Raw genomic sequence first — 24,018 nt, 5'->3', positions numbered from 1 at the left:
GGCAACGGGAACGGGTCCTTCGGGCACGCCTTGTTTAAGTCTATGAAGTCTACGCAGACTCGCCATTTTCTTGTCTTCTTTTTTACCACCACCGTATTTGCCAACCATTCGGGGTAAAAGACCTCTTTGATAGCCCCTGCCTTTTTCAGCTTCATCACTTCATCCCTAATAGCGTCGACATATTCTTTCGACGGGCGCCGGGGTGGCTGCTTCTTTGGAATAGAGGATGGGTTAACGTTCAGGTAATGACAAATGAGACTAGGGTCAACCCCTGGGGCATCGTAGGCGTCCCATGCAAACACATCAACATTCCTCCTCAGAAACCCTACCAGTTCCTCTTTTTCTTGAAGAGGTAATTCTGAGCCGACTTGGAAGAATCTTTCTGGATTATTGTCAACGGCAACCCTTTCTAAACTTTCACATTTTATCTCCTCAGCTAGTTCGTTGACTTGTGCTGCCGAGGTGGTTGATTGCTATAAGCTCTTCATAGGAGCTGAGGACTCAACATTGGATCGACGTGAGATGGTGGCCACCATACATTGCCTAGTCATGGCCTGATCTCCACGAATTTCTTCCACTTGGCCCCCTGACGGGTATTTTACCTTCTGGTGAAGCGTAGAAGACACAGCTCCTAGGGCATGGAGCTAAGGTCTGGCTACTATGGCCGTGTAGGGTGAATAGGCATCGACCACAATAAAATCCACCTCCACCACCTCTGATCCGTTCTGTATGGGTAATTTGATCTGCCCTTTTGGTGCGACAATCTTCCCTTCGAAACTTATAAGAGGAGAGTCATAAGCCGTTAAGTCCTCAGGCCTTAAGTTCAGCCCCTTGTATAGATCAGGGTACATTACTTCCACTGCACTGCCCGGACCTACTAGTACCCTCTTCACGTCGAAACCTCCAATCCTCAATGTAACCACTAAAGCATCGTCGTGAGGTTGGATAGTTCCCCCTTTATCCTCGTCCGAGAACCCCAATATTAATGAGTTTCCCTTTTTAGATCTTTTGGACTCCCTCTCACCATCCTCGGCGGGGAGCCGAGCCACGGACAGCACCCTAGAAGGAAAAGAGCCGGTTCTTCCTGGGGCGGCGAGGATGACGTGTATCGTCCCCGTGGAAGGTCTCAAAGATACATCTTTCCGAGGCTCTTGTACTGCTTGGCCCAGATGACCGCTAGAGGGGTGTAAAAGGTGACGTAACTTTCCTTCTCGGACCAACTGATCCAGGTGATTCCATAGATTCCTATAGGAATCTATGGAGTTCGTCTTCAAGCTATTGAACCATCTCATTGTCACTGGTCCCAGGTTGGACGGAAAAACTCTGCACATCAGAGCCTCATTCTGGGAATGGATAGCCATTCTTTGGTTAAACTAGCTCACGTGCTCCACGAGGTCTGCTCAGCCGTTATAGATGGTGAACGTAGGTTGATTGAAACGCCGAGGCAATTTAGCCCCCTCTATCTTGTGCGCGAAGGGTGATTTAGAGACCTGATCCAGTGCCTTGTTCATGGCATCATTACCCAAACCTTTACCAAATGGGCTCTTACATCTCCGTTCAGGGTGCGACTCCTTCTCGTAAGAAATTGTTTCACTTGGGGGAGTTCTTGACCTCCACCTGTAACTGACATCCTCCTCCTCATTAGATGATGTATTTGAGCTGGAACGGGACTACCTTCGCTGTGCACAGCACAACTTCCTTTTTAGGTCGTCTATCTCTCGCTGCATGGCCTGATAGTTGTTTCGCCTCTAGGATATGCGACTACCTACTTGAGAGTGGCTTTGGCTCGTCTAAGTAGTATGTACGCTTCCCTCTCGGTTTCTTCCATTGCCAAGATTTAGCCCTGGGTTAGGAGGATTATTTTGCCGCTGAAGCCCAATAAGTTCTGTCTGCTGAGGGTTAGGTTGGCGTGAATTCTCTTGGCGTGGAACTAATCCTGCCATGCTTAACCGTTGTACTTACTAACACTCAAGTTCTCCCCACAGACGGTGCCAATTGTAGGAGCACAATTTGGAGCCCAAACCCCTATTTTGTAAGTCTTGGTCCAAAGAGTCCAACACAATGAATTTTTTGTAGAATATGGATCAAAGAACTAGGTTTTAATAAGTTAAATGGGGTATTGCATAGAATAAAGTAACACATGAACAAGAACAAAAGCCATTATATTGAAAGATCACACGATCTGATAGGGCTAAAAACTTAATTTGCGTATACAGATCAATGCAATGGGGTTCCTTTGCATGCTACAGTACTCTCTCCTCTTTTTCTCCTCCCCTCTCTTATGGGGGCTTCTACACATTATATAGGTATTTTCTTATCATCTGGGCTTTACACTTGTCGATCATCCAAACCTCCACTTGAGCATCTGTTCCATCAGACACCTTTTTCAGTTCTTTGTGAGTTGCGGTAGCCAAGGTAGCACTGTTCAGGGGTCTTCTCCACATTAATGTGGCCAGGAAAGTAGCTGTAGTACATTCAATGTGGTGGTGGCAGCTTTTGCTTAGATATTTTGTGTTTTCTTCCTTTTCACGTATTTAGGGGATGAGTTTTAGTGGCTTGGATGCCCTTTCACTCCGAATTTTCAGTGTCCGAGGAGAAATTCCTCCTCGAACCTGTTTTCTTTGTTTCCAGTGATATGTTTAACATTGATTGCTTAAGCCACGTTAACTCCTCGGATGGGCTGGTGTCCTCAGACGAGTCCAAGGCCCAACCTGTTACTTTGGGCCATAGTCCCCACAGTATTGATCAAATGTATTTGGATAATAATAATAATAATAATAATAACTGTTAGGTTCTAAAGACTTAGGAACTAATTTATTTATAACTCTAATGTGTAATGTTGGCAAAATATGATCAAAACAATTGTTAGTGTTGTTTAGACTTGCTCAAAGTGTGTGCATTGTATGTAAAGTTGGAATCGAGTGGTTGTAGAAGTATTAGTGACTTTCGACCTAGCTCGATCGATCAAAGAACAGGCTCGATCAATCGAATCTTAGGCAGAATGTTTTTTCTGCAGATTTTTCCAACTCAGCCCTAGCCCATTAAGGATTAGGGTTTCATATTTATTTTCTCAGTATATAAAGGAAGCCCTAAGCACGTTTTTAAAATACTTTAAGAGAGAGAGATTAGAGTGCCTTGTGTGCCTCTTTTGCTGATCTAGGGTTTTGTACCCAAAAGCTCTCTAAGTCTTTGGTTGCTCTATTTTGCTGTGTGTGTAAATCTCTTGTGAGATCTAGAGGTGGTTGCCTTCACACATGCTTAGGATTATCAAGAAGGAGATTTGATTGAGATCTTGATGATCATTCAGTTGCTGCACTAAGAAGCTTAAAGAAACACAAGTGGGTGTGCTTGTACTTGCTGGAGAATCCAAGAAAAAAGGAGTCCATGGTCTCGGAGCTTGCATGTGGTCGTGTTAGTAAGTTTCTACTAGTGGGTAGCAATAGGATGTTAGTGGTCTAAGTCCTATTGTAAAACTTTGATTCTTTCATAGTGGATTTAAGTTTACCTTGAGGATAGCTAGATTAAATCCTTCACAGGTTTTTACCGGTGTGGTTTCCTGGGTCATCATATCATTGTGTTATTTATATTTCTGCTACTATGCATGATATGATTATGATAACCTAGATCTGGAATTTGGACTAAGTAATAACTTGGCTAATTAACTAGGTTAATCCAATTGTGTTTTAAGGGGTCTAAAAACTAACAATAACTACTAGATCCATGCAATGTACGGGATAGTTGAACAAAAGTTATGCACATGCCCTTTTATCGGCACAATCATTTGAAACCAATCTAATTCTATAATTCTATTTCAAAATAAATATTGATAATATGTACAAATAGATTAGTCAAATATAAAACAGTCATCTAAAAACCACAATGATATGGTTCAAGCATGTTCCAATAAATAAATAAATAAAGAAGAAATCATTTCAAATAGTTACAGCATATCATTTTCTTGAAGAAACCTGATCCCCAAGAAATAATGAGCTATCCACATCAAATGTTGTATTACTTTCTCTTTGTCGTACCTACATGATAAAAATAATTTCACAACAAAAAGCAACTATAAACTTCATAATAATGAGAATTGTGAGCAAATAATATACCAAGGAAGGATAAACCACTTAAAAACAATTAAAATGTGCTACTTTTAATGGTTAGGAAAAGATCTCTGAGGAATTGTATAGATTAATTATTAATTTAACAGACACAACTAACCAAAAGTTTAGAATACTTATGTTTAGTACTCTGCAAAAAATAGGTCAGAGCAGCAGTTTTAGAAATGCAATCAATTCAATACAATTATGATACAAATATTTATTTTGAAAATAATTCTAACTAATACCCAAATGCAAGAAACGTATTGACTTTTTTTTTTTTTTTTTGAAAGCAAGAAACGTATTGACTTACTTGTTATTTAAAGTAGCCTTTTGAAAAGTTCACTTGGCTATACAAATCTCGTTGCTGTCATGTAAGGGATTTATAAACTATTAATCCCAAAAATATGGGCTTATGTTGTCAACAACTCAATGCAAGTGGATAATTATCGAAACCTAAAAAGTAATTCACAATTCATAACTCAAAAATGTAATTTATATAATATTTAGAATCAAGCCTTAATTTTCTCATAACAGTTGCAAATATAGACTACAAAGATACGGATAGAGACCATGACATGAGAGGGACGCATCAATTGAGTAGTAATATTACTTTCTCTGTCTTGTAATAATAATATAGACAAAATTTAAGGCATGAATAAAATCAAAATTACAACAATTAATTCCACTATTTTCATGTTATTCCCTGTAAGTCTGGAACAATAAGGAATTTAGTCAATTTAGTTTAAGTGGTTATAATAAAGTTGGCTTCTACTATTCTCTACTCTATAGCCATTTGAACATATTGTATTTCCTCAACCAATTGCCGATATTGCAGTAAAATTATTTATTATTGAAAAGAAGAAATAATTAAGCTCATCCCATAAAACCTTATTTCTTGGACTTTGTATGATATGGTAGTCATTCAAACTTTAAAACATATTATGCTTCTTACCCGAACATTTTTCTTGTGGTGGGGACAAATAGAATAAGATAGGCGCTTCATGACCATTCAAAAAAAAAAAGACTTGGTTCTCAAAAAAAAAAAAAAAAATTGCAAAAAATGCTTTCTTCTAGCCAAATCCCAAACCTGTTAAAAATTTTAGTGAAAAGGAAAAACTCATCAAGCTAACAAAACTAAGTTGACTAACTTCTGCTAGAAGTAGTAAAAGAGAAAGAAATTACTTAGTGAAAACTATTGTGAAGGAAGAAAAGATTTCAAATTTGAGCTCCCAAATAGCAGCCATAGGTGCAAAATGTCGAGTTACACCAGTTACTCTTGGAGGAATTTTATCGAACACCTAGCAAATATAGCCAAGAAATAGAACTTTGTTGATCTACATGTGTTGAAATAGGGGGAGGGAAGCATAAATTTCCAGTACCAACAAAATTTAGAATAATGTAATCTTTTTTTTGATAGGTAGAATAATGTAATCTAGAAATTAGAAACTTATTGAAATATAAAATAAAAGCAAGCACAAACAAACACACAGTGACTCTGAACAAAGAAAAATATAAGAAATATAACTATCTTTACTCAAGAGAAGTAGATAGACTCAAACAAATAAAAGTCCATCATCAAATAATTTGTAAAAGAATGAAAAATCTATCCAAAATTCAACCAAATCAAATCTGGAATAAAGAGAGATGCAGCACAATAGGGACTCTGCCCTCATACAAACAACAATGAAAACACTAGTAAAACAATGGTCTGATGAGTGAGTCTCTATTTGCAACTACTTGAAAAAGGAGCGTGATCACTAGAGTGACTACGTGTGATATGTAGCTGGCTTTGTAAGTGATAAAACTGAGCCAAAAATACTACTTCTGCAACCTCATCTCTTCTTTCTTTTTCTTTTTTCTTTTTTCCTTGTTTAATTCTATTTTTATGAACCTATAAGTTAATTTTATTTTTTAGTATCAAACAGTGTCCATTGGGTAGACTTCAAAAATAAGAGTTACAAAGCAAACCTACTAAATGGTAGATTTGAAATCAAGTATTTAAGAAGTAGCCCACATAATAACAATTTTAATCAACCAAAAATCACAGCTTTATTTAAGAAAACAAAAAAATCACATGAGTCTAAATAAAAATTTTAGCTTGAATATTGAAAGTGATTGTAACTTGGGATTTTTTTTTTTTTTTTTTTTTGCTTCATAAAAGACCAAAAAAGAATCAGAATATGCAACCACCCAATGTTAAAATAGTGCCCCAAAACCATAAATCACATAAAGGCACCAGAACATCAAAACCATACAAAAACCCTTCAAATTCAACATTTTTTTTTTTTGCTAATTCAAATAAAACAAATTTATATAACTTACTAAATAAAAAACCATCGTTCTTTGGGTTGGAATTCTAAAATCGTACCAAATGGTGGATTGGAGAGAGAGAGAGAGTTTTGGCTTACCAAGTTACGTTTAGGGATTTCCAAAAAAATTTCAAATGCATAATCTCAAAGATCATTATGATTCCATCTTGGATCAAATTAGAACCTATAAATTCCAAATTTCCAATAAAAAATCAGAATAAAAAAATTCCCAATAAGCCAAAAAATCAAGTTTATAAGAGGAGCCACATGAATCCAAATAAAAGTCCACAAAATTAAATCCAAAACAAAAGAAAAAACCTAACAGCAATTTTTATTAGTTCATCATCATTTTTCTTGTTAACCCTTCTCATTAGCATTTTGTCAAACATATGAAAACATAAAGATACAAAAATTGGAATTATTTTCAGTAACAAAATTGAAGGCGGCAATCCATAGTAAAAGAGGCAATAGAAGAAGAAAAAAGAAAAGGCACTTAATATTTCAATATAAAACATAAATTGAAATCAATAGAAAAGTAAAAACACCAAATAAGAGATACATGAAGGGGAAGAATTGACAATTTCTTCTTCTTCTTTGGACTTGGCTTGCCGTTCAACACCATAAAGTTCAGAAACAAACAAAAAATGGCTTTAATTAATAGTAAACATCAAATATCAAATGAAATTCACGTTTTGCACCTTGAAATTTGCCTTACATTGATGCTGCAAGGAAGATAGGCTTGGATGGGATTGAGATTGAAGAGGTGTAGACACCACATTTTGTACCCTTACGACTCGAGTCCCCGTTCCCTAATGATGTTCAAACTCGGAGGCCCAAGGCTAGTTTAGAGCTCAATCAAATATCAAATTGACTTAAGAAGTGTTAAAGTGGAAAATATAATTTTTCAAATGAGCAAAAATCTAATTTTGGAAATAAATGACCAAAGTGGCCCTTGGCCCACCTACGTGGGCAATGGCCTGCATATGTGAGCCAAAGCATGCGTACGCAAGCACATTACTACGTATGCAGTTAGGGTTTCAGAAGCATGGAAAATGTAAGTTTTCTGCAATAATGGCTGAGGTTTGGAATGAATCCCACATTGTCTAGGAGCCGTTCCAAACCCCATTTTTTTCACTATAAAAAGCCTTACATAGTACATTTTCAAAACACATAGAAATCCCACGGAAAAATCTAAGATTCACTAGAAAATAGTGAATCAAAAGGGAGTTTTTTTTCACAAGGACTTCTTGGTCTTGAGTGCCATTGGAGAGGATGAAGAGAGTTTAGAGAGAAAATGAGAGAGTGAGAGAGTTTGAGAGAATTAGAGAGTCAGAAAGTGAGAGGAAAAGAGAGGAGAGGGAGATTTTTGTAGTGAGAAGAAAAAAAGAAAGAAGAGTTATGAAGAATGTGAAGAGATGAGGGACATGAAGAGAATGAAGAAGAAAAAGAAACGGTTGGTAATCGTTGGAGAAAAAAATAAAAAGGCGAGAACACACCAGATGGCTAAACTACGTGTAGTTTAGTCATAAACAGTAAAAAAAAATACTTCTTTAAAAAAAAAAAAGAACATCTCAAGATTGCCCCAATTAGACACAAAATCATCGAAGGACTCCCCAGTGAGCAGTATAGGAAGTAGAAGACTCTTCCCCTAATGAAGCATGTACATTCCAAAACCATTTCCAGCAGATCACACAAAATCAAGAACACTATCCCCAGTAAAGAAGCAGAACATTCTTCCCTAGTGGATCAAGCACATCAAGAACACTATCCACAGTAAGGAAGCAAAAGACTCTTCCTCAATGGTTCAAGCACATCAAGCATCATTCCCATGGAGGAGGCAGAAGATTCTTCCCTGATGGACCCAAGCACATTTAAACAATCCCCAATAAGGAAGCAGAATATTCTTCCCCAAAGTATCCTCGGTGAATCAGGTACACCTAAAGTATCCCCTGTAAGGAAGCAGAAGATTCTTCCCAGTGAGTCCAATATACCTATAAAAAAATCCCCAGTAAGGAAGCAAAAGATTCTTCCTCAAAGTCCTTAACAAACCATGAAGGAAGCAGAAGATTCTTCCCCAATGGATCATGCATCTACACTACTCCTCAGCGAGTCCATTCCTACTACTCCTCAACGAGTTTCTCATCCCCAAGCAAGTTATGAGAGGCAGAAGATTTCTCCCCATGCACATCTACTCCTCAGCAAGTTTTCACCATTCCCAGTGGATCTAACAATCAAGACTACTCATGCACATATCCTCCGAAAGTTGAACATGTAGGCACAGTAGAAAATGGTAGAGATAGTGATAGAGAAAGAGACCAAGGTCAACCTGAGGCAAGAGTCTCACCAAAAAAGGTAGAGAAAGAAGTGAAGAAGACTAGAGAAACAAGTCACTCGGAGAAGTTTGAGGCAAGAGCCCCAGATGGACACCACAGAGACTATATCCTTTTGTTGTTTGTTAGGTTAGTTCATAAAAGCACCCTTATTTGTTTTTCTTTTTTCTTTTTTAATGACTCTAGGATAGCGAGTCACTCGCCATTTGCTTGTAAGTGGCAAAACAGGTTCTCGGACAGTGAACTTGTCACTGCTCGCTTTTCGAGCAACAAAGATGGGACTTCAGACATACGAATCCCACGCAACTCTTCGGAGTTGCATCCCGCCCCATGTATACGTGATGTGTGTTGTGTGCATAGGTTGGGCCCGAGCTGTACGTCGAAACAAAATGTTTTATTTCTTATTCTTTTGATTCTGTTAACGAAGCTCACGAATTAAAAGAAGGACATCTGTAGACACCTCATTTTGTACCCCTTACAACTTGGGCCCCCGCTCCTTAATGATGCTTAAACTCTAAGGCTCAAGGCTAGTTTAAAGCCCAATCAAATATCAAATCGACTTGAGAAGTGTTAAAATAGAAAATATAACTTTTTAAGTGAGCAAAAATCTATTTTTGGAAATAAATGACCAAAATGGCCCTTGACCCACATATGTGGGCAGCGGCCTGCATACGTGGGTAACGACCTACATACGTGGGCCAAAGCATGCGTATGTAGGCACATTCCTGCGTATACAACTAGGGTTTCAGAAGTATGGAAAATGCAAGTTTTCTACAATAATGGCTGAGGGTTGGAATGAATCCCACATCGTCTGGGAGTCGTTCCAAATCCCATTTTTTTTCCACTATAAAAAGCCTTATATGTTATATTTTCAAAATACACATAAATCCCACAGAAAAACCTAAGATTCACTAGAAAATAATGAATCAAAGGGGAGTTTTTTCACAAAACACTCTCAAGTCAATTTTATTTGATTGAAACCTTTTTTGGCCCTAATTTTTTTAGTTTAACATTGCTAATTACTTGTTTAATGACTTGTGATAAATTTGACTAAGGGGAACGGTCAAAATCAAAGTTTGGGAACTCCTTTTTGAGGTATCAAGCTTCAACTTTTTTTTTTTTTTGTCTTTCTTTTGCTATTTAATTTATTTTCCTTGCTTTGTTTTTGTTATAACCTGTTTGTTTAGAGTAGGTTTATGTTTTTCTTGCATGATCTGAGCATGTTAGGTTGTTAGAATTAGGGTTTTCTTTTATAATCTGTTTTTCTATTTCGTATTTCTGGGTTAGGGTTTTGAATAAGTCCCACGCACACATGCCGTAAGCATACGTACATAGGTTAAATCTTGCGTACGTAGGCCTTTGGCTACGTACACAGGTACTTGCCCAGACACCCTAATTCAGATTTCTTATGTTGTTTGTTTTGTTTGCTTCACATGTTTTGTCTCTGTTTAAACCATTTTCTTATGTTTATACATAACTGAGTCTCTGTCTTGCATGCTTGCTCATATTTAATATGTTTAGATTAGGGTTTTATGTTTATGTCTTGATTAAACACCATGATCATTCATTCACATGTCCATGCACAATGCCATAGCTGCCGAGATGCTGCAAGGTAAGTAAGGCAGGTCATTAATTCACATGTACATGTATGTTGTTTGTTTAATCCTCCCTTAATATATGTGTATGAAGTTAATGCCTTGTTTTGATTTATGATATGGTTTGCTTTGCTGCCATGTTTGGGTTGCTGCATTGCCTTGAGATGTATGATGGAGTTTCACATGCTAGGGTTTCTCATATGTGTTTGGCTCTTTATTGCTTTATGGATAGATATGCGTTTTGGGATGAATGATGCCATGTTGTATGTTAGATGCATGCTAGTGTGTGTATGAGTTAGGATACAAAGTGTTGAACATGTTTTTAATAAGGTTAAGACATAAGACACAACGATGGGAGGCCAACCTTAGGATTGGGGGATCTTCGGTGCCTAACACCTTCTCAAGAGTGTACCCAAACTCCGAACTCATACTTTGGTTGTAAGATCAAAGGTCCTTCCTCGAAAGGATGCTATATATATGGTTCCTAAACCATTGCGAAAACTAGTTGGCGACTCCAAAAAGACCCCTTGTGTCCATAAAAGGCCCTACTTCAAAGGTTGCATTAGGATTTTTGGATTGCTTCTAGCTTCCTTGACGACATTGGTGGTGGCTGTGAGGGGATCTCAGTTTTTTTTTTTTTTTTTTTTTTTGGGGGGGGTGGGGTTTGGTTTTGATTCTGGGGAAGGAGAGGATTTTGATTTTGGGGGAAGGAGATGGTCACATGAGAGGATCTGAAAAGAAAAGGGAAGCATCGGGTTTTGTTTAGTTTTTACTTTTTTTTTAGAAGAAGAATCGGGTTTTGTTTTTGGGTTAAAAATAGTTCTTCTTTTTTTAAAAAAATAATAATAATAATAAAGCTGATGTATAAAAACATGGGAGCTGTAAAAAAAAAAAGAGTAAATATTGGTCAGAGACTTCAATTTTATAATAATAATAATAATAATAATAATAATAATAATAGGGTGACTTTTTTTTTTAGAAGATAATAAGGTTACATCCTAAATGTGAGGGCTGCAATTCATTTTTTTCCCATTCTATGTAAAAAGACTAAAATGACACCCACATGCAAACTTCTCTAAATTTAATTACTAAAAAAAATGAAATTAAAAAATATTTTAGATTTTTTTTTTTTTTTTTTTGTATGGGATTTAAAAAATACGGGCTATTTGAAGTTGACCAAATCCATGAAAGTCTGAGTAATTAAGGGTCATAGAAATAACAATTCATTTTTTGTCCAATAATTTTTTGACCCAAAGCCAATGTAATTCAAACCTACGGACCCAATCCGCTTGGTAGGTGTACTATATTGTACCACGGGCGGAGTTGTGTTGAAGGGGGGGGGGGGGGGGGGGGCATGGCCTCTCCAAAATTTTGAAATTTAAAAAAAAAATATCTATATATATATATATATATAAAATTATTTTAATGTTTTTAAAATTTACTCTATAAAAATAAGAGTTGGCTCCCCCAAATATTTGAATTAGTCCAATGATGCTCTTAAAAAAAAAAAAAATTGGTCTAATAGTAATAAAGATATAACTTTATTTTTCGCAATTTTATTTTTTATTGTAAAATGTGCTCTTATATTTGTTAAATATTTGATGAAGTTTGGCATCAAACATGTTTGAATCTATCTTTTTTAACCCGTTATGTGACGATTAACAAGTCATTGACTCATTAAAAAAATCTTGTCATTAAAACTATACATGAAATGTGCCTTCAGTTGCCACATAATAGGTTAGAGTAAGATAGCTTCAAATATGTTTAGAAACTAATTTATTCCTCCAAGTTTTGAATCATTCATATTTTTGAAAATTTCATTAGTTCAATTGAAAGATTTTTTTACTTACTTTAATATAAAATTTGATAATTTGTATTTAAAATGAAATTTTCTAAAAATTTCACTATGAAAATGGAAAAAATGAATTTTATTTTATAAAAGATCACCATCAAACATAATTTTGATTGAAAATACTAAACTCTATTTTTTTTTTTTTTTTGCTAGGTGTGTATATATATAACTTATCAAATAAAAAAGTATGTATATATATGTGTGTATATATAATAAAAAAACGTGTGTATATATATGTGTATGGGGGGTTGATAAATATATAGTGTCGTAACTTGGCCCCTCTAAACAAAAATTCCTGACTCCACCCCTGTATTGTACGCATAGAAATTGCAACATGAGTAGTACTGATCCTTCTTGTCCTCGTGCCATTATGTCCTTATTGTGTTTGCAAAAGAATGACATCTCCAAGTCAAATTGTATGTCATCAAGACCCTCATAAATCTCCTGGAGTGAAGGTTTTCTGGAGAGATCCTGGATCCCTATTTGACTATATATATAAATAACCTCACCCAAGTTCTCCTTTGGACCCATATATTGTCATATCTAGCCAGGGCTTAGCTACAAGCCTAATTTAATAGTAATTAATTAGTACATCAAAGTTGATCTACTTTGACTTTCTATTTTTTATGTTAAATAAAAATAATAAAAAAATAGAAAATTTCAACAGTTATTGGTGAGAGGGGCACCTGAAAAAAAGTAACGACTAGAAATTTTTGCATAATCGAAGTTGAATCATTTTCTCTCTGCAACAAAAGACATAAGAAAATACACAAGGTTCCTGAATCTCCTGATGTTGCGAGTTTCTGAACTGCTAGCTAGACAATTCTCAGGCACAACAATACGGCAGACTCGATTGATAAAGGGACCTACAGCCACTACTGCTACAACCATCCTCTTCTTTCTCATTCTCATCACCCTCACCTTTATTTCTGCCATTCGTCTTCACACTGTAAGTCTCAGTATACTTCGTAGCCCATAATTATTTAGTACCATATATACATATATTTGTTCTTTGCTTTAATATTCCATACTTTCTTTTCTTGGGTCATTAATTTTTTGTCAAAATTAACTTGTATAGCTAATAGTTTGAGCTTTAGCAAAGAGAATTAAAAGTGTATCATCGTTTTGCTTTTTTTAATCTTGCAGTCTAAAGTTTCTGCTTATATTTCAACAAACTTTACTATAACAATCTCTGAAAAGCATCAAACACCCACCAAAAGAATTGAATTCCCATTGAACTGTTCCATTGGAAACCAAACACAAACCTGTCCAACAAACTACCCTAAAACCTTCAACCCCATCAATGATCTCGACCCATCACCAAGACCCGTATGCCCAGAATATTTCCGGTGGATCCACGAGGATCTACGGCCATGGAAAGCCACAGGAATCACAAGGGATATAGTTGAGAAAGCCAAGGGGAGTGCACATTTTCGGCTAGTGATAGTTAAGGGCAAGGCCTATATTAAGAAGTACAAGAAATCAATACAGACAAGGGACGTGTTTACTATATGGGGTATTTTGCAGCTTCTAAGATTGTACCCTGGTAGGATTCCGGACTTGGAGCTCATGTTTGACTGTAATGACCGGCCGGTCATCCTATCAGGCGGCTACAACATGACGCTGGCTCCGCCGCCGTTGTTTCGGTATTGTGGTGACAGGTGGACGATGGATATTGTCTTCCCTGATTGGTCCTTCTGGGGTTGGTAAGGTTGATAATGGTTTTTCTCTTCTTCCTAGCTATATAATTGTTGGTTAACTTCTAAAAACTTTTCAAAACTCGCGTAATTTCACGTCAGCCTTATAAAATATGGTAATGTTAAATTATATTAGTATAAATTAATTAGAACTTACCCTCTCTTTTTTATTTATCTAAACAAATTTTAAATACATTAGACAACAAAATCTTTTCTATGAAATATCTAATTTGATTTTTTAATACTTATTAGATAAACATGAGTCATATTTAAATATCTTTTACTGAATTTTTCATATATTGTTAACAACCTATTTTTATGATCAAGAGCACTCCTTTATTAGCATAATTAGGATTCTAATTTTTCATCCCTATTATTATAACATCGAATTATCAACAACAAAATTAATAAATAAAAAATAAAAACCTAGTTTTCATGTTTTGTTGCAAGAATGGTAGGTAATAAGTTCCATTCATGCTAGAGTAGTCTATTCTTAGCTGAATTTACAATTTAGGCTAATGTTTGTGAGTCCTACTTGAGAAGCTGACCAATATGAAAGCTGGATATTTAACGTGGGTTGCCACTAAAATAACATATGACCTATACCACATGAGACCTAAACCAGTTCAAGCCTGAACAGTGACAGAGTGGGGCTCTTCTCATTTATTTCAAGGAATCAAATTTACCCACCTACCTAGTTTTTTTTTTTTTTTTTTTGACAGTTTGACATAGTCTCCTCTTTCTTTCACGCAAATAAAAAAGGTTTTTTAAGGTAGTCATATGATTACTGCTACAAATTCAGCAAAAAAAAAATGATTACTGCTACAAAGTTATTAAATTAATTACTCAAGTAATGGATTCTATTGATTTTTTTTTTTTTTTTTTGATTGGCAAATAATGGATTCTAACTTCTTTGAAATACTAAAAAAGGTATGTAGTATATAATATATAGTACAATAGTGGTTATAGTTATTATATTAGTAGCACGTCCATGGGCTACATAAAGATGCTAGGTCCGAAGCTTGTTTATTTATTTGATCGGATCACCAAATTCACACACACACACACACATATATATATATATATATATATATATATGTTTTTCCAAGGCTTAGATCATTAAATAAAAAAAATTTCAATTCCCATTTGACTGAATCAACAATTCTTTAACAATTTAAATACAAATGGTCATACATATTCCTCTTTGGAATTCCTTTAATAGGAACTTTCATGATTAGGATCACCCCCTCCCCAAAAAAAAAAAAAAAAAAAAAAAAAACCCTCTATTTTGTGCCTCTAAGCAAGGAAATCGTTCTTACCCACTAAAGTGCTACATGGTTTATATAGGTCTGAGATAAATATAAAGCCATGGGAAAGCTTGCTAAAAGAACTTAAAGAAGGTAACAAGAGGAGCAAGTGGATCAAAAGGGAACCATATGCTTACTGGAAGGGAAACCCTGCTGTAGCTGAAACCAGAAGAGACCTCCTCAAATGCAATATCTCTGACAAACAAGACTGGAATGCTCGCTTATATGCCCAGGTAATTATGAATTCTGTGATTTTAGGACTAAGATCACATGGTACATGCTATTAATTTGGATCATTCGATCAGAGAAATTTCTTATACTTTTTTCTTAGATAACTTCAACATGCACGTGTTAAAAATCAAAGGCCCCTATGCCATTCTATTTATTTGGCTATATGGACCTCTTAGGCAAAATTTTGTTACAATTAATATATGCATTACAAAATGGGTATAATTTGCAGGACTGGATCCTTGAGTCTCAGCAAGGATATAAGAAATCAGACCTAGCAAGCCAATGCACACACAGGTAATTAAATAACTCATCCTTCCCATCAAACAAGAAATTAATATATATGTTATGAATTCACTTGTTTTGGAATCTAGCTAATCTTAGACACTTTCCTTTTCACTTGTTTATGATTCACATAGATACAAGATCTATATTGAAGGATGGTCCTGGTCTGTGAGTGAAAAATACATTCTAGCCTGTGATTCTGTCACACTGCTTGTAAAACCAACATACTATGATTTCTTCACTAGAGGTCTAAAACCTGTGCATCACTACTGGCCTATAAGGGATGACGACAAGTGCAAATCCATTAAATTTGCTGTAGATTGGGGAAACAATCACAAACAAAAAGTGAGTCACTATAACTTGATTTTTCTTTTTCGCTTTGATGTGTGTTTGGATCAGTGTTTTGCTAAAATCTTATACTTCTTATATGTTGAAAGTTAGCAAAAATACGATTCTCCCAAAAAAAATGAAATATTAAAAAATTGTACCTAAATAAATAAGCTAATAAGCAAACCGAAATAATAAATAAATAATCCAACTACACTCTTATACAATTCGTTGCTTATTAAATTTATAAGATCCTATGGACTTTGTAGGCACAAGCAATTGGAAAAGCAGCAAGTGACTTCATTCAAGAAGAGCTGAAGATGGACTATGTGTATGACTATATGTTTCATCTATTAAATGAATATGGTAGGCTCTTGAAATTTGAGCCCAAAATTCCTGAAGGAGCTATGGAGCTGTGCTCGGAGACTATGGCCTGTAGTGCAAATGGATTAGAGAAGAAGTTCATGATGGAATCCTTAGTGAAGGGGCCTTCTGTGACAAGCCCATGCACCATGCCTCCTCCTTATGAACCCCGAGTTCTTGGAAATCTTCATAGGAGGAATATGAATATAATTTTTTTTTGACCAAAGGCGATAAAATTTTATTAAGTAATCAAAAAAATTACAAAACTACTTAGTAAGAAGAGTGACAGAAGCAAAAAGCCTACGCAGAGGCTATGATAGCTACTGGGCTCAGAAAAAGAAAAAGAAAAAACAAAACATGAAAGGATCCAAAGCAAGATGTGTGTACGATTACTACTACACAGGACGGAGAGCTGCCATGTGCCGTTGATACTCCTCAAGGAAAGCAATCGCTCCCCGTTGGATCCCAGCAGGGTGAGGCCGAACTTGCTCAAAGTGGACCTTATTGCGAGCATTCCACAGGGACCAGGAAATCATAGCCCACGCTTCCAGCTCTTTCTTTGGAAGTCTACCCATCATCTGCCTAGTCAGTAGGTGAAAACATGAAGCTACGGAGTTGGACTTCTGAATTTTGCCTCGGACATGGGACCAAGTGCACCGAGCAAACGGACACTCCCACAGGACATGGCATGTTGTTTCATCCTGTTGACCACAGAAGGCACATTTGGGGTCAACTTGTACTTTCCGCCGTTGAAGATTGACCTTAGTAGGCAGGATATCAGAGCAAGCACGCCAAATGAAGTTCCGAACTTTCGGGGGAGTATTAAGGGACCAAACCTTGTTCCACAATCCCTTATCCTGGTTAGCAAGAGAATGCTCCCCAATGGTTGCATTGGAAAGACGAAGTGCAACATGGTAGGCGGATTTGACCGAGAATGTTCGACTCTTTGTCTCAATCCATTGAAGCTTATCTCGTGTTCGTGCATCCCCTAGCTTAATCCGTAGGATATCATCCCTTGTGGAAGCATGGAACAGTGACTGAATCAACGGTCTATTCCACTGTCTGGTATCAGCATCAAACAGATGACTAACCTTAAGTGATCGGTCCGCTCCAGGCTTGAAACTAGGAGGCCGTGGGAGCCATTTATGACTCTCTATGCCAACAGTTTCGCCATCACCAATCTTCCAGGCAGAACCCGCAGTGATGAGCTCTCTTGCTTTAAGGAGGCTGCGCCAAACAAAGGAGGGGTTACTACCCAATTCAGCATCCATAAATGAGCAAGAAGGAAAGTATCGAGCTTTATACACCCTATAAAACAAAGAGTGGGACCCCTGAATAAGGCTCCAAGCTTGTTTGGCAAGCATAGCCAGGTTAAAAGCATGAATATCCCGGAATCCAATACCACCTTTATTCTTGGGGGAACAAAGCTTATTCCAATTAATCCAATGAATTTTCCTCTCATTACGAGATTGACCCCACCAATATTTAGCCAAGACAGAATTTATACCATCACAAATGGCCTTGGGAATTTTGAAAAGACTCATAGAATAAGTCGGAATAGCCTGTGCCACGGTCTTGATCAATACCTCTCTTCCAGCTTTTGAAATATGTTTCTCCTTCCACCCCATCACCTTATTCGTTATACGTTCCAACAACCCCCTGAAAGTAGACACCTTGGATTGTCCCCCTACCATTGGCAGCCCCAAATATTTCTCACAGTCATTCATCACTTGTGCACCAAGTAAGGCTTGGATCTCTTGCTTAACCTCAGGTGCAGTGTTCCGGCTAAAAAAGAGAGTTGTTTTTTGCCTATTGATAGCTTGGCCAGAAGCAGCTTCATATTGTGCCAATATGGTTAAAAGGTTTTGACACTCCCTAGTGCGAGCCTCACAGAAGAGCAAAGTATCATCAGCAAAGAGAAGATGAGATATCTTTACACCCCCACGACATGACATTAACCCATGGATCTGGTTGCTTTCTGTGGCTTTTCTAAGCAAAGATGAAAGACCCTCAGCACATAATAAGAATAAATAGGGGGATAGGGGGTCCCCTTGCCTTATCCCTCGGGTTGGGGTGATGAAACCTTTTGGCTCTCCATTTATAAGAATGGAGTAGGAGGCTGTGCAAACAGTTTCCATGGCCAAATCTACCCACTGCACAGATAACCCCAACATGAGCATTATCCTTCTAAGGAAAGCCCATTCCACTCGATCATATGCCTTACTGATATCCAACTTGACAGCCATGTGCCCAGTACGTCCGCGCCTCCTATTTCGCATTCGATGCAACATCTCAAATGCCACTGTCGTATTATCAGTAATAAGCCTACCTGGTACAAATGCACTTTGTGAATCCGAGATGACATTAGGGAGGATAGTTTTCAACCTGTTTGCTAACACCTTAGATACAATTCTAGAGACCACATTACTCAAGCTGATCGGACGGAATTCAGTAATATGCTGGGGGTCATTTACTTTTGGGACAAGCACAATGTGAGTAAAGTTCATTTTACGGAGGCATCTCCCTGAATGTAAAACCGAGAGCACAGCAGAGGTAACATCCTGCCCTACAACATGCCAGTACTTTTGAAAGAAAAAAGGAGACATACCATCCGGACCCGGGGCTTTTGAGGGGTGCATCTGGAACAATGCTGTACGAACCTCATCCTCAGTGTACGGCTGCACTAAAGTTTCATTCATGCCGTCTGTGACAACCCGGTCTATAGAGTCTAACACCTCATCCATGTGCATCGGATTATTGGAGGTAAACAATTCTTTGTAATACTCCTCAGCTATAAAGGCCACCCTACCCTCATCTGTTTGCCAAACTCCCTGCCCATCATGCAAACCGTTGATATGATTTAGGCGTCGTCTATGGCTTGCACGCTGGTGAAAGAACTTTGTGTTCTTATCCCCAGCAGGAAGCCATACAGCTCTAGACCGCTGTTTCCAGAAGACCTCCTCATGATGTAAAAGCTCGGTGATGGATTTTTTGACCTCCGTAATCCTGCCCAAATTAGGCAAGTGGAGAAGTGGGAAAATAAATAGTGGAAAAATATCACTTCTCCTAGCGGTAAATATAGTCTTTTTTTCTACGACACTAATTGATGTAAAGACATTGTGACACACATGCTCTCTTGAGCCATAATAAGAACTCCACGCACATTTAATTTTATATTAGTACTATTGGTTTATAAAGTTCAAAAAATAAGTGCTTTTAGTCTTTGAAATTTCAAGTGATCACTATATGTCTTTGAAGTTTTAAAAATGAGTGCTATATATATCTAAAGTTAAAGTTAAAAAAAAAAAAAAAAAAAATTTAAAAAGCATTATCATTATGTTATACAACAAGAAAGTAAAAGATTTTGACAGTAATTAATAAAGGTCAATTTAAAATTTAAAGACAAAAAATGCTATTTTTTTTAATTTAGTAACCAATATAACTCATAGGTAACCTTTAATAGCAATTGTGTATTTTTTACCTAATTTTAAATAAAAAAAAATAGAGGAAAACTAATTTTAATTTTTGATAATGTATATATAACAAAATGCAAAGAGAAAATATGTACATAAAGGAAAAAGGAGATTTCATCTGAATGAGTAAAAGTGGACACAACTTTTATTATATAATAATAATATAAAATTACAATATGATGTGATATAATTTTTTTTTTTTTTTTTTTTGAGCTTTTTGCCAGGGCTTTTCTTGATTTAGGTTTAGGCGTATGAGGAGGCCCAACAGAGTTTCACGTTGAACGAAGCCCAGTGAATTGTAAAGAAAGTGTAGCATTTAGATATACACGTCAAATAAAGCGAAAGCCTAGTTTATAAAGATAAACCAACTCTGCGCCTCTAGCTTGGCCTAAAATTCGAGAATGAGCCAGAAGAATTTTTGTTTTGAGAAATGCTACGTTTATAATATTTTCACAACAAATTATGAGTATTTTTTTTTTTTTTGAGAATATTAAGTATTTTTAGCACATACACATGGAGAGAAGAGAATGTCTTAAAAAAACTGATGGTGGTGTATATTAAAAAATGTCCAACTCTTAAAGAATGTCATAAGTAGTAAGTTATTATTGGTTCTAACTTGAATTAAAATTTTAAATTACTTTTTTGCTCACCTGCAGGGACGAACCCAGGATTTTTAGTTGGAGGGGCCGAAGATAAGCGAGAAAAAAAAAATTCAAATACGTATCCATATAGTATTAATAAACTATCAACCAAGACCAATACCCAAAAATCATTGTTTCTTAATATATTAAGATACAATCATCTACTAACAAAAACAAAAGACACAAAATACTATTATTTCTTTGTACAATCATCTATGAAAAGGGAACTCAACGCTCTTTTAAATTTTCAAAATCATCTACGATTGAATCCAAACTAAATGTCGAAACTATATCCTTTTCAATGTATAACATCAAAGAGTCCATCAAAAAATCATTTTCCATTTTGTTTTGAAGGTTAGTTTTGACAACTTTCATAACTGAAAATTCTCGTTCTGTAGTAGCAGTAGAAACTGGAAGAATAAGCATAAGTCTCACTATTCTATAAATAAGTTTGTAGTGTTCTGAATTTCCAGTTCTCATTAACCATTGAGACAACTCAGATAAACTTTTCAATTTTTTGAACTCTGGATCTTGGACTACATTATACTCAAAATGATAAAGCTCCTTCTCCAACACTTGTTTGTCATAATTTGTGAAATCTTGTGGATAGAAATTCTTTACCAACAAACAAAGATCACTACTTCTGAAAGATTTTAATGTCTCTTGAGGTTCTAAAGCTAAGCTAAGCCTAAGTAACTCCATTGCATCTTCATTAAACCGATAATTTAGTTCCTGTAGTTGAGAATCTATTGTAGCATAAAAAATATTTACTCAATAATGATGCTCAATTGTAACGTTATCTTGTTGATTACGAGCTCGACCTCGCCTCGCAACATAACAAGCATTCATATCCAGGACATCAATGCAATGCTTCTCATAAAATGATATCACAGTGGTGAGTAAGCCATCCCACCCATCATCTCTAAATTTTTGGATAAGTGCTTTAGTAGATGAAATTAAATGCATGGCATTTAAAATGTCTTGAGATTGGTTTTGCAAAGTTTGACAAAGTTTCTCAGTGATCTTCATTGTTGATTACGAGCTCGACCTCGCCTCGCAACATAACAAGCATTCATATCCAGGACATCAATGCAATACTTCTCATAAAATGATATCACAGTGGTGAGTAAGCCATCCCACCCATCATCTCTAAATTTTTGGATAAGTGCTTTAGTAGATGAAATTAAATGCATGGCATTTAAAATGTCTTGAGATTGGTTTTGCAAAGTTTGACAAAGTTTATCAGTGATCTTCATAGTTTCTTTCTCAAGATGCAAGATGAAGACAAATTCAAATGAAGTTAAACCCTCATAAGCCGACTCTGATTCTGCCCAATGTTCTCCATCAATTGCATCATCAATTATATTTTGTAAAACTTCAACAGTTGAAGTAAACATCCTTAATAAGCTAGAAACTGATCTAAAATGTGAACTCCAATGTGTTTTTTCAAGTCGTTGTAAAGTGCCACTTTGATTTAAGTCCACTTCCAGTCTCAAGCTCTTCAAGATCAATCAAACGTGCTATTTCATTAGCATTGGCAACTTTCAATTGCTCATTGCACTTGCATGAAACATTAACAATTTTGATCGGAAAAAGCAATCTAAGAAAAAAATGACTAATGGGAACAACTTGTTTTGATACTTTTACTAATGCCAATTGTAAGCGATGTGCAAAACAATGGATGTAGTAAGCATATGGGCAATCATTCAAAATCAACACTTGTAATCCATTCCACATACCTCGCATGTTGCTTGCTCCATGATATCCTTACTCTCGAATATTTTGTATATCTAAGTAATGTTGAGATAACAAAGAATATATCCCCTTCTTTAGAGTCAAAGCCACAGTGTCAACAACATGAATAAGCCCAAAAAAATGTTCTTTCACAAAACCTTCTGCATCAACATATCTAAAAATCACAGCCATTTGCTCTTTCATGGACTCATCACGAGCTTCATTAACCATTATGCAAAACTTTGTGATACTTCACGGAATCAGTAGGCTGAATGTTCCAACTTCAATAGGGCTACTCGTTGTAGTGAAGACCTACGAAAATGAATATACTATCAAAGGGGATCGGAGTGGACCAGCCAAATACCCTCTGATGACTAAGTTAGTTTCTCACAAGAATAGAGTTCCAACTTTTTTAAGGAGTAAAATCTCATAATGCACTTACTTTGATTTGATTCAGACCGGTTCTTGTATAGAGAACCTTGGAGCGGTTATTGGATTAGTAACTTCTCCAAGATTTGTGGAAATCAATGAGTCCAGACATAACTTCCTCAACGGCTATAGGAGTTACAACCGCTGGTGGAAGTTAAGTACTAATGAGGAATTTGTGGCGATGGACTTGGGTTTGGTAACCGCTCCAAGATTGTAGCTCAAATCCTCCACACACGTGAATAAGTCTACACCTGAAGATTTCTCAAGTGTTATGTGATTGTCCTTGTGCTTTGCCCATGGATGACCCTTTTGCTCATAGACGATTTATTTGAACATTTAGCTCAAGGCTCATAGATGAACCATACGGACGAACATGAGATGTAATTTTCACTATCCCATCACTTTGCATCACCAATTTCTTCCCAAATGGCCTTCTTCACTTTGATTGAGAAAACATGTAGAATTTCCTTTTCAATCCTAGGTGATGTGTAGGTTGCATTTTTGGGAGCTTTTTCTATTATTTCAGCAACCTTCTCATTCCAAAAGTCACAATACCCAATGATTCTAAAAAGTTCCCACGATTTAATGAACTAAAACTTTCATCTCGACCTCTAGCTTGAAAGGCAAGATATCGGACAATAAAAACTGTGGCCTTCAGTTGCAACCGATTATTTGCAATTTGTTCAGTAGTGAAATGATCAACTACCTTTTATAAATGCTGCCATTGGTTCATCAAATCCTTACACATTTGCTCGGCAACTTTATGATCTGAGTTATGATCTTTTCCTATATGACCTTGAAAATAACAATCTTTGCCCCCAACCTTTCTCCAATTTCTAAATCCACCAACAATGAATTTATTTTGTCCCATAACCTCATTTAAATTATAAAAGACAAAGCATGGTAGACAATAAGCTGCATCTGTCGTAGGAGAATATTCAAGCTATGTTGAATAATTTCCAAACCAAGAAGCTTGAAAGCTACAATTGTGCTTTCCACTTTTTTTGAATGTCTTTAGAGGAGGTTGGTGCAAACCTTTTATAATATAAGCCCGTCAAATTTCATCACGTTAATTAATATGATATTCCAATATTTGTTTGCGTGTTCCAGGATCATAATCCAAAGAATCAAGGTCAATTCTTTGAAATTGTGTTTGAGAGATTGGAACATTGACATTTTCCAGAATTGGAATAGCAACATTAGTTGTTAGCAATTCCACGTTGACTTCAGAAGAATTTGAAGTTGAACCTTTTCTTTTGAAAAAAATCAAGCATTGTAGTTGATTTTTTCATGATCTACAAATAAAATAAAAATCATATAAGAATCACCATTATTTTCTTAAATT

General features: G+C 36.2%; 2 protein-coding genes across 2 annotated transcripts; one reads left to right on the top strand and one right to left on the bottom strand.

The window, feature by feature from the left end:
• Positions 1–12,861: 12,861 nt before the first annotated feature.
• LOC126709871 (uncharacterized) lies at positions 12,862–16,642 on the top strand. The gene is made up of 6 exons (XM_050410236.1): positions 12,862–13,138; positions 13,336–13,895; positions 15,234–15,426; positions 15,654–15,718; positions 15,841–16,051; positions 16,303–16,642. Exons 1-6 carry the CDS (start codon positions 12,980–12,982, stop codon positions 16,615–16,617), a joined length of 1,503 nt encoding a protein of 500 aa, XP_050266193.1. The 5' UTR covers positions 12,862–12,979; the 3' UTR covers positions 16,618–16,642.
• A 149-nt stretch (positions 16,643–16,791) lies between these two features.
• LOC126708328 (uncharacterized) lies at positions 16,792–22,475 on the bottom strand. The gene is made up of 5 exons (XM_050408124.1): positions 22,282–22,475; positions 21,995–22,110; positions 21,550–21,885; positions 20,995–21,256; positions 16,792–19,402 (listed from the first exon to the last, which is right to left on the bottom strand). Exons 1-5 carry the CDS (start codon positions 22,473–22,475, stop codon positions 16,792–16,794), a joined length of 3,519 nt encoding a protein of 1,172 aa, XP_050264081.1.
• Positions 22,476–24,018: the final 1,543 nt, after the last annotated feature.

Source organism: Quercus robur, chromosome 12 (assembly GCF_932294415.1).
Source record: "Quercus robur chromosome 12, dhQueRobu3.1, whole genome shotgun sequence".
In the NCBI taxonomy this organism is placed as follows: Eukaryota; Viridiplantae; Streptophyta; class Magnoliopsida; order Fagales; family Fagaceae; genus Quercus; species Quercus robur.
Note: the sequence above shows the minus strand (reverse complement) of the source record. Positions and strands in the feature narration are given on the sequence as shown.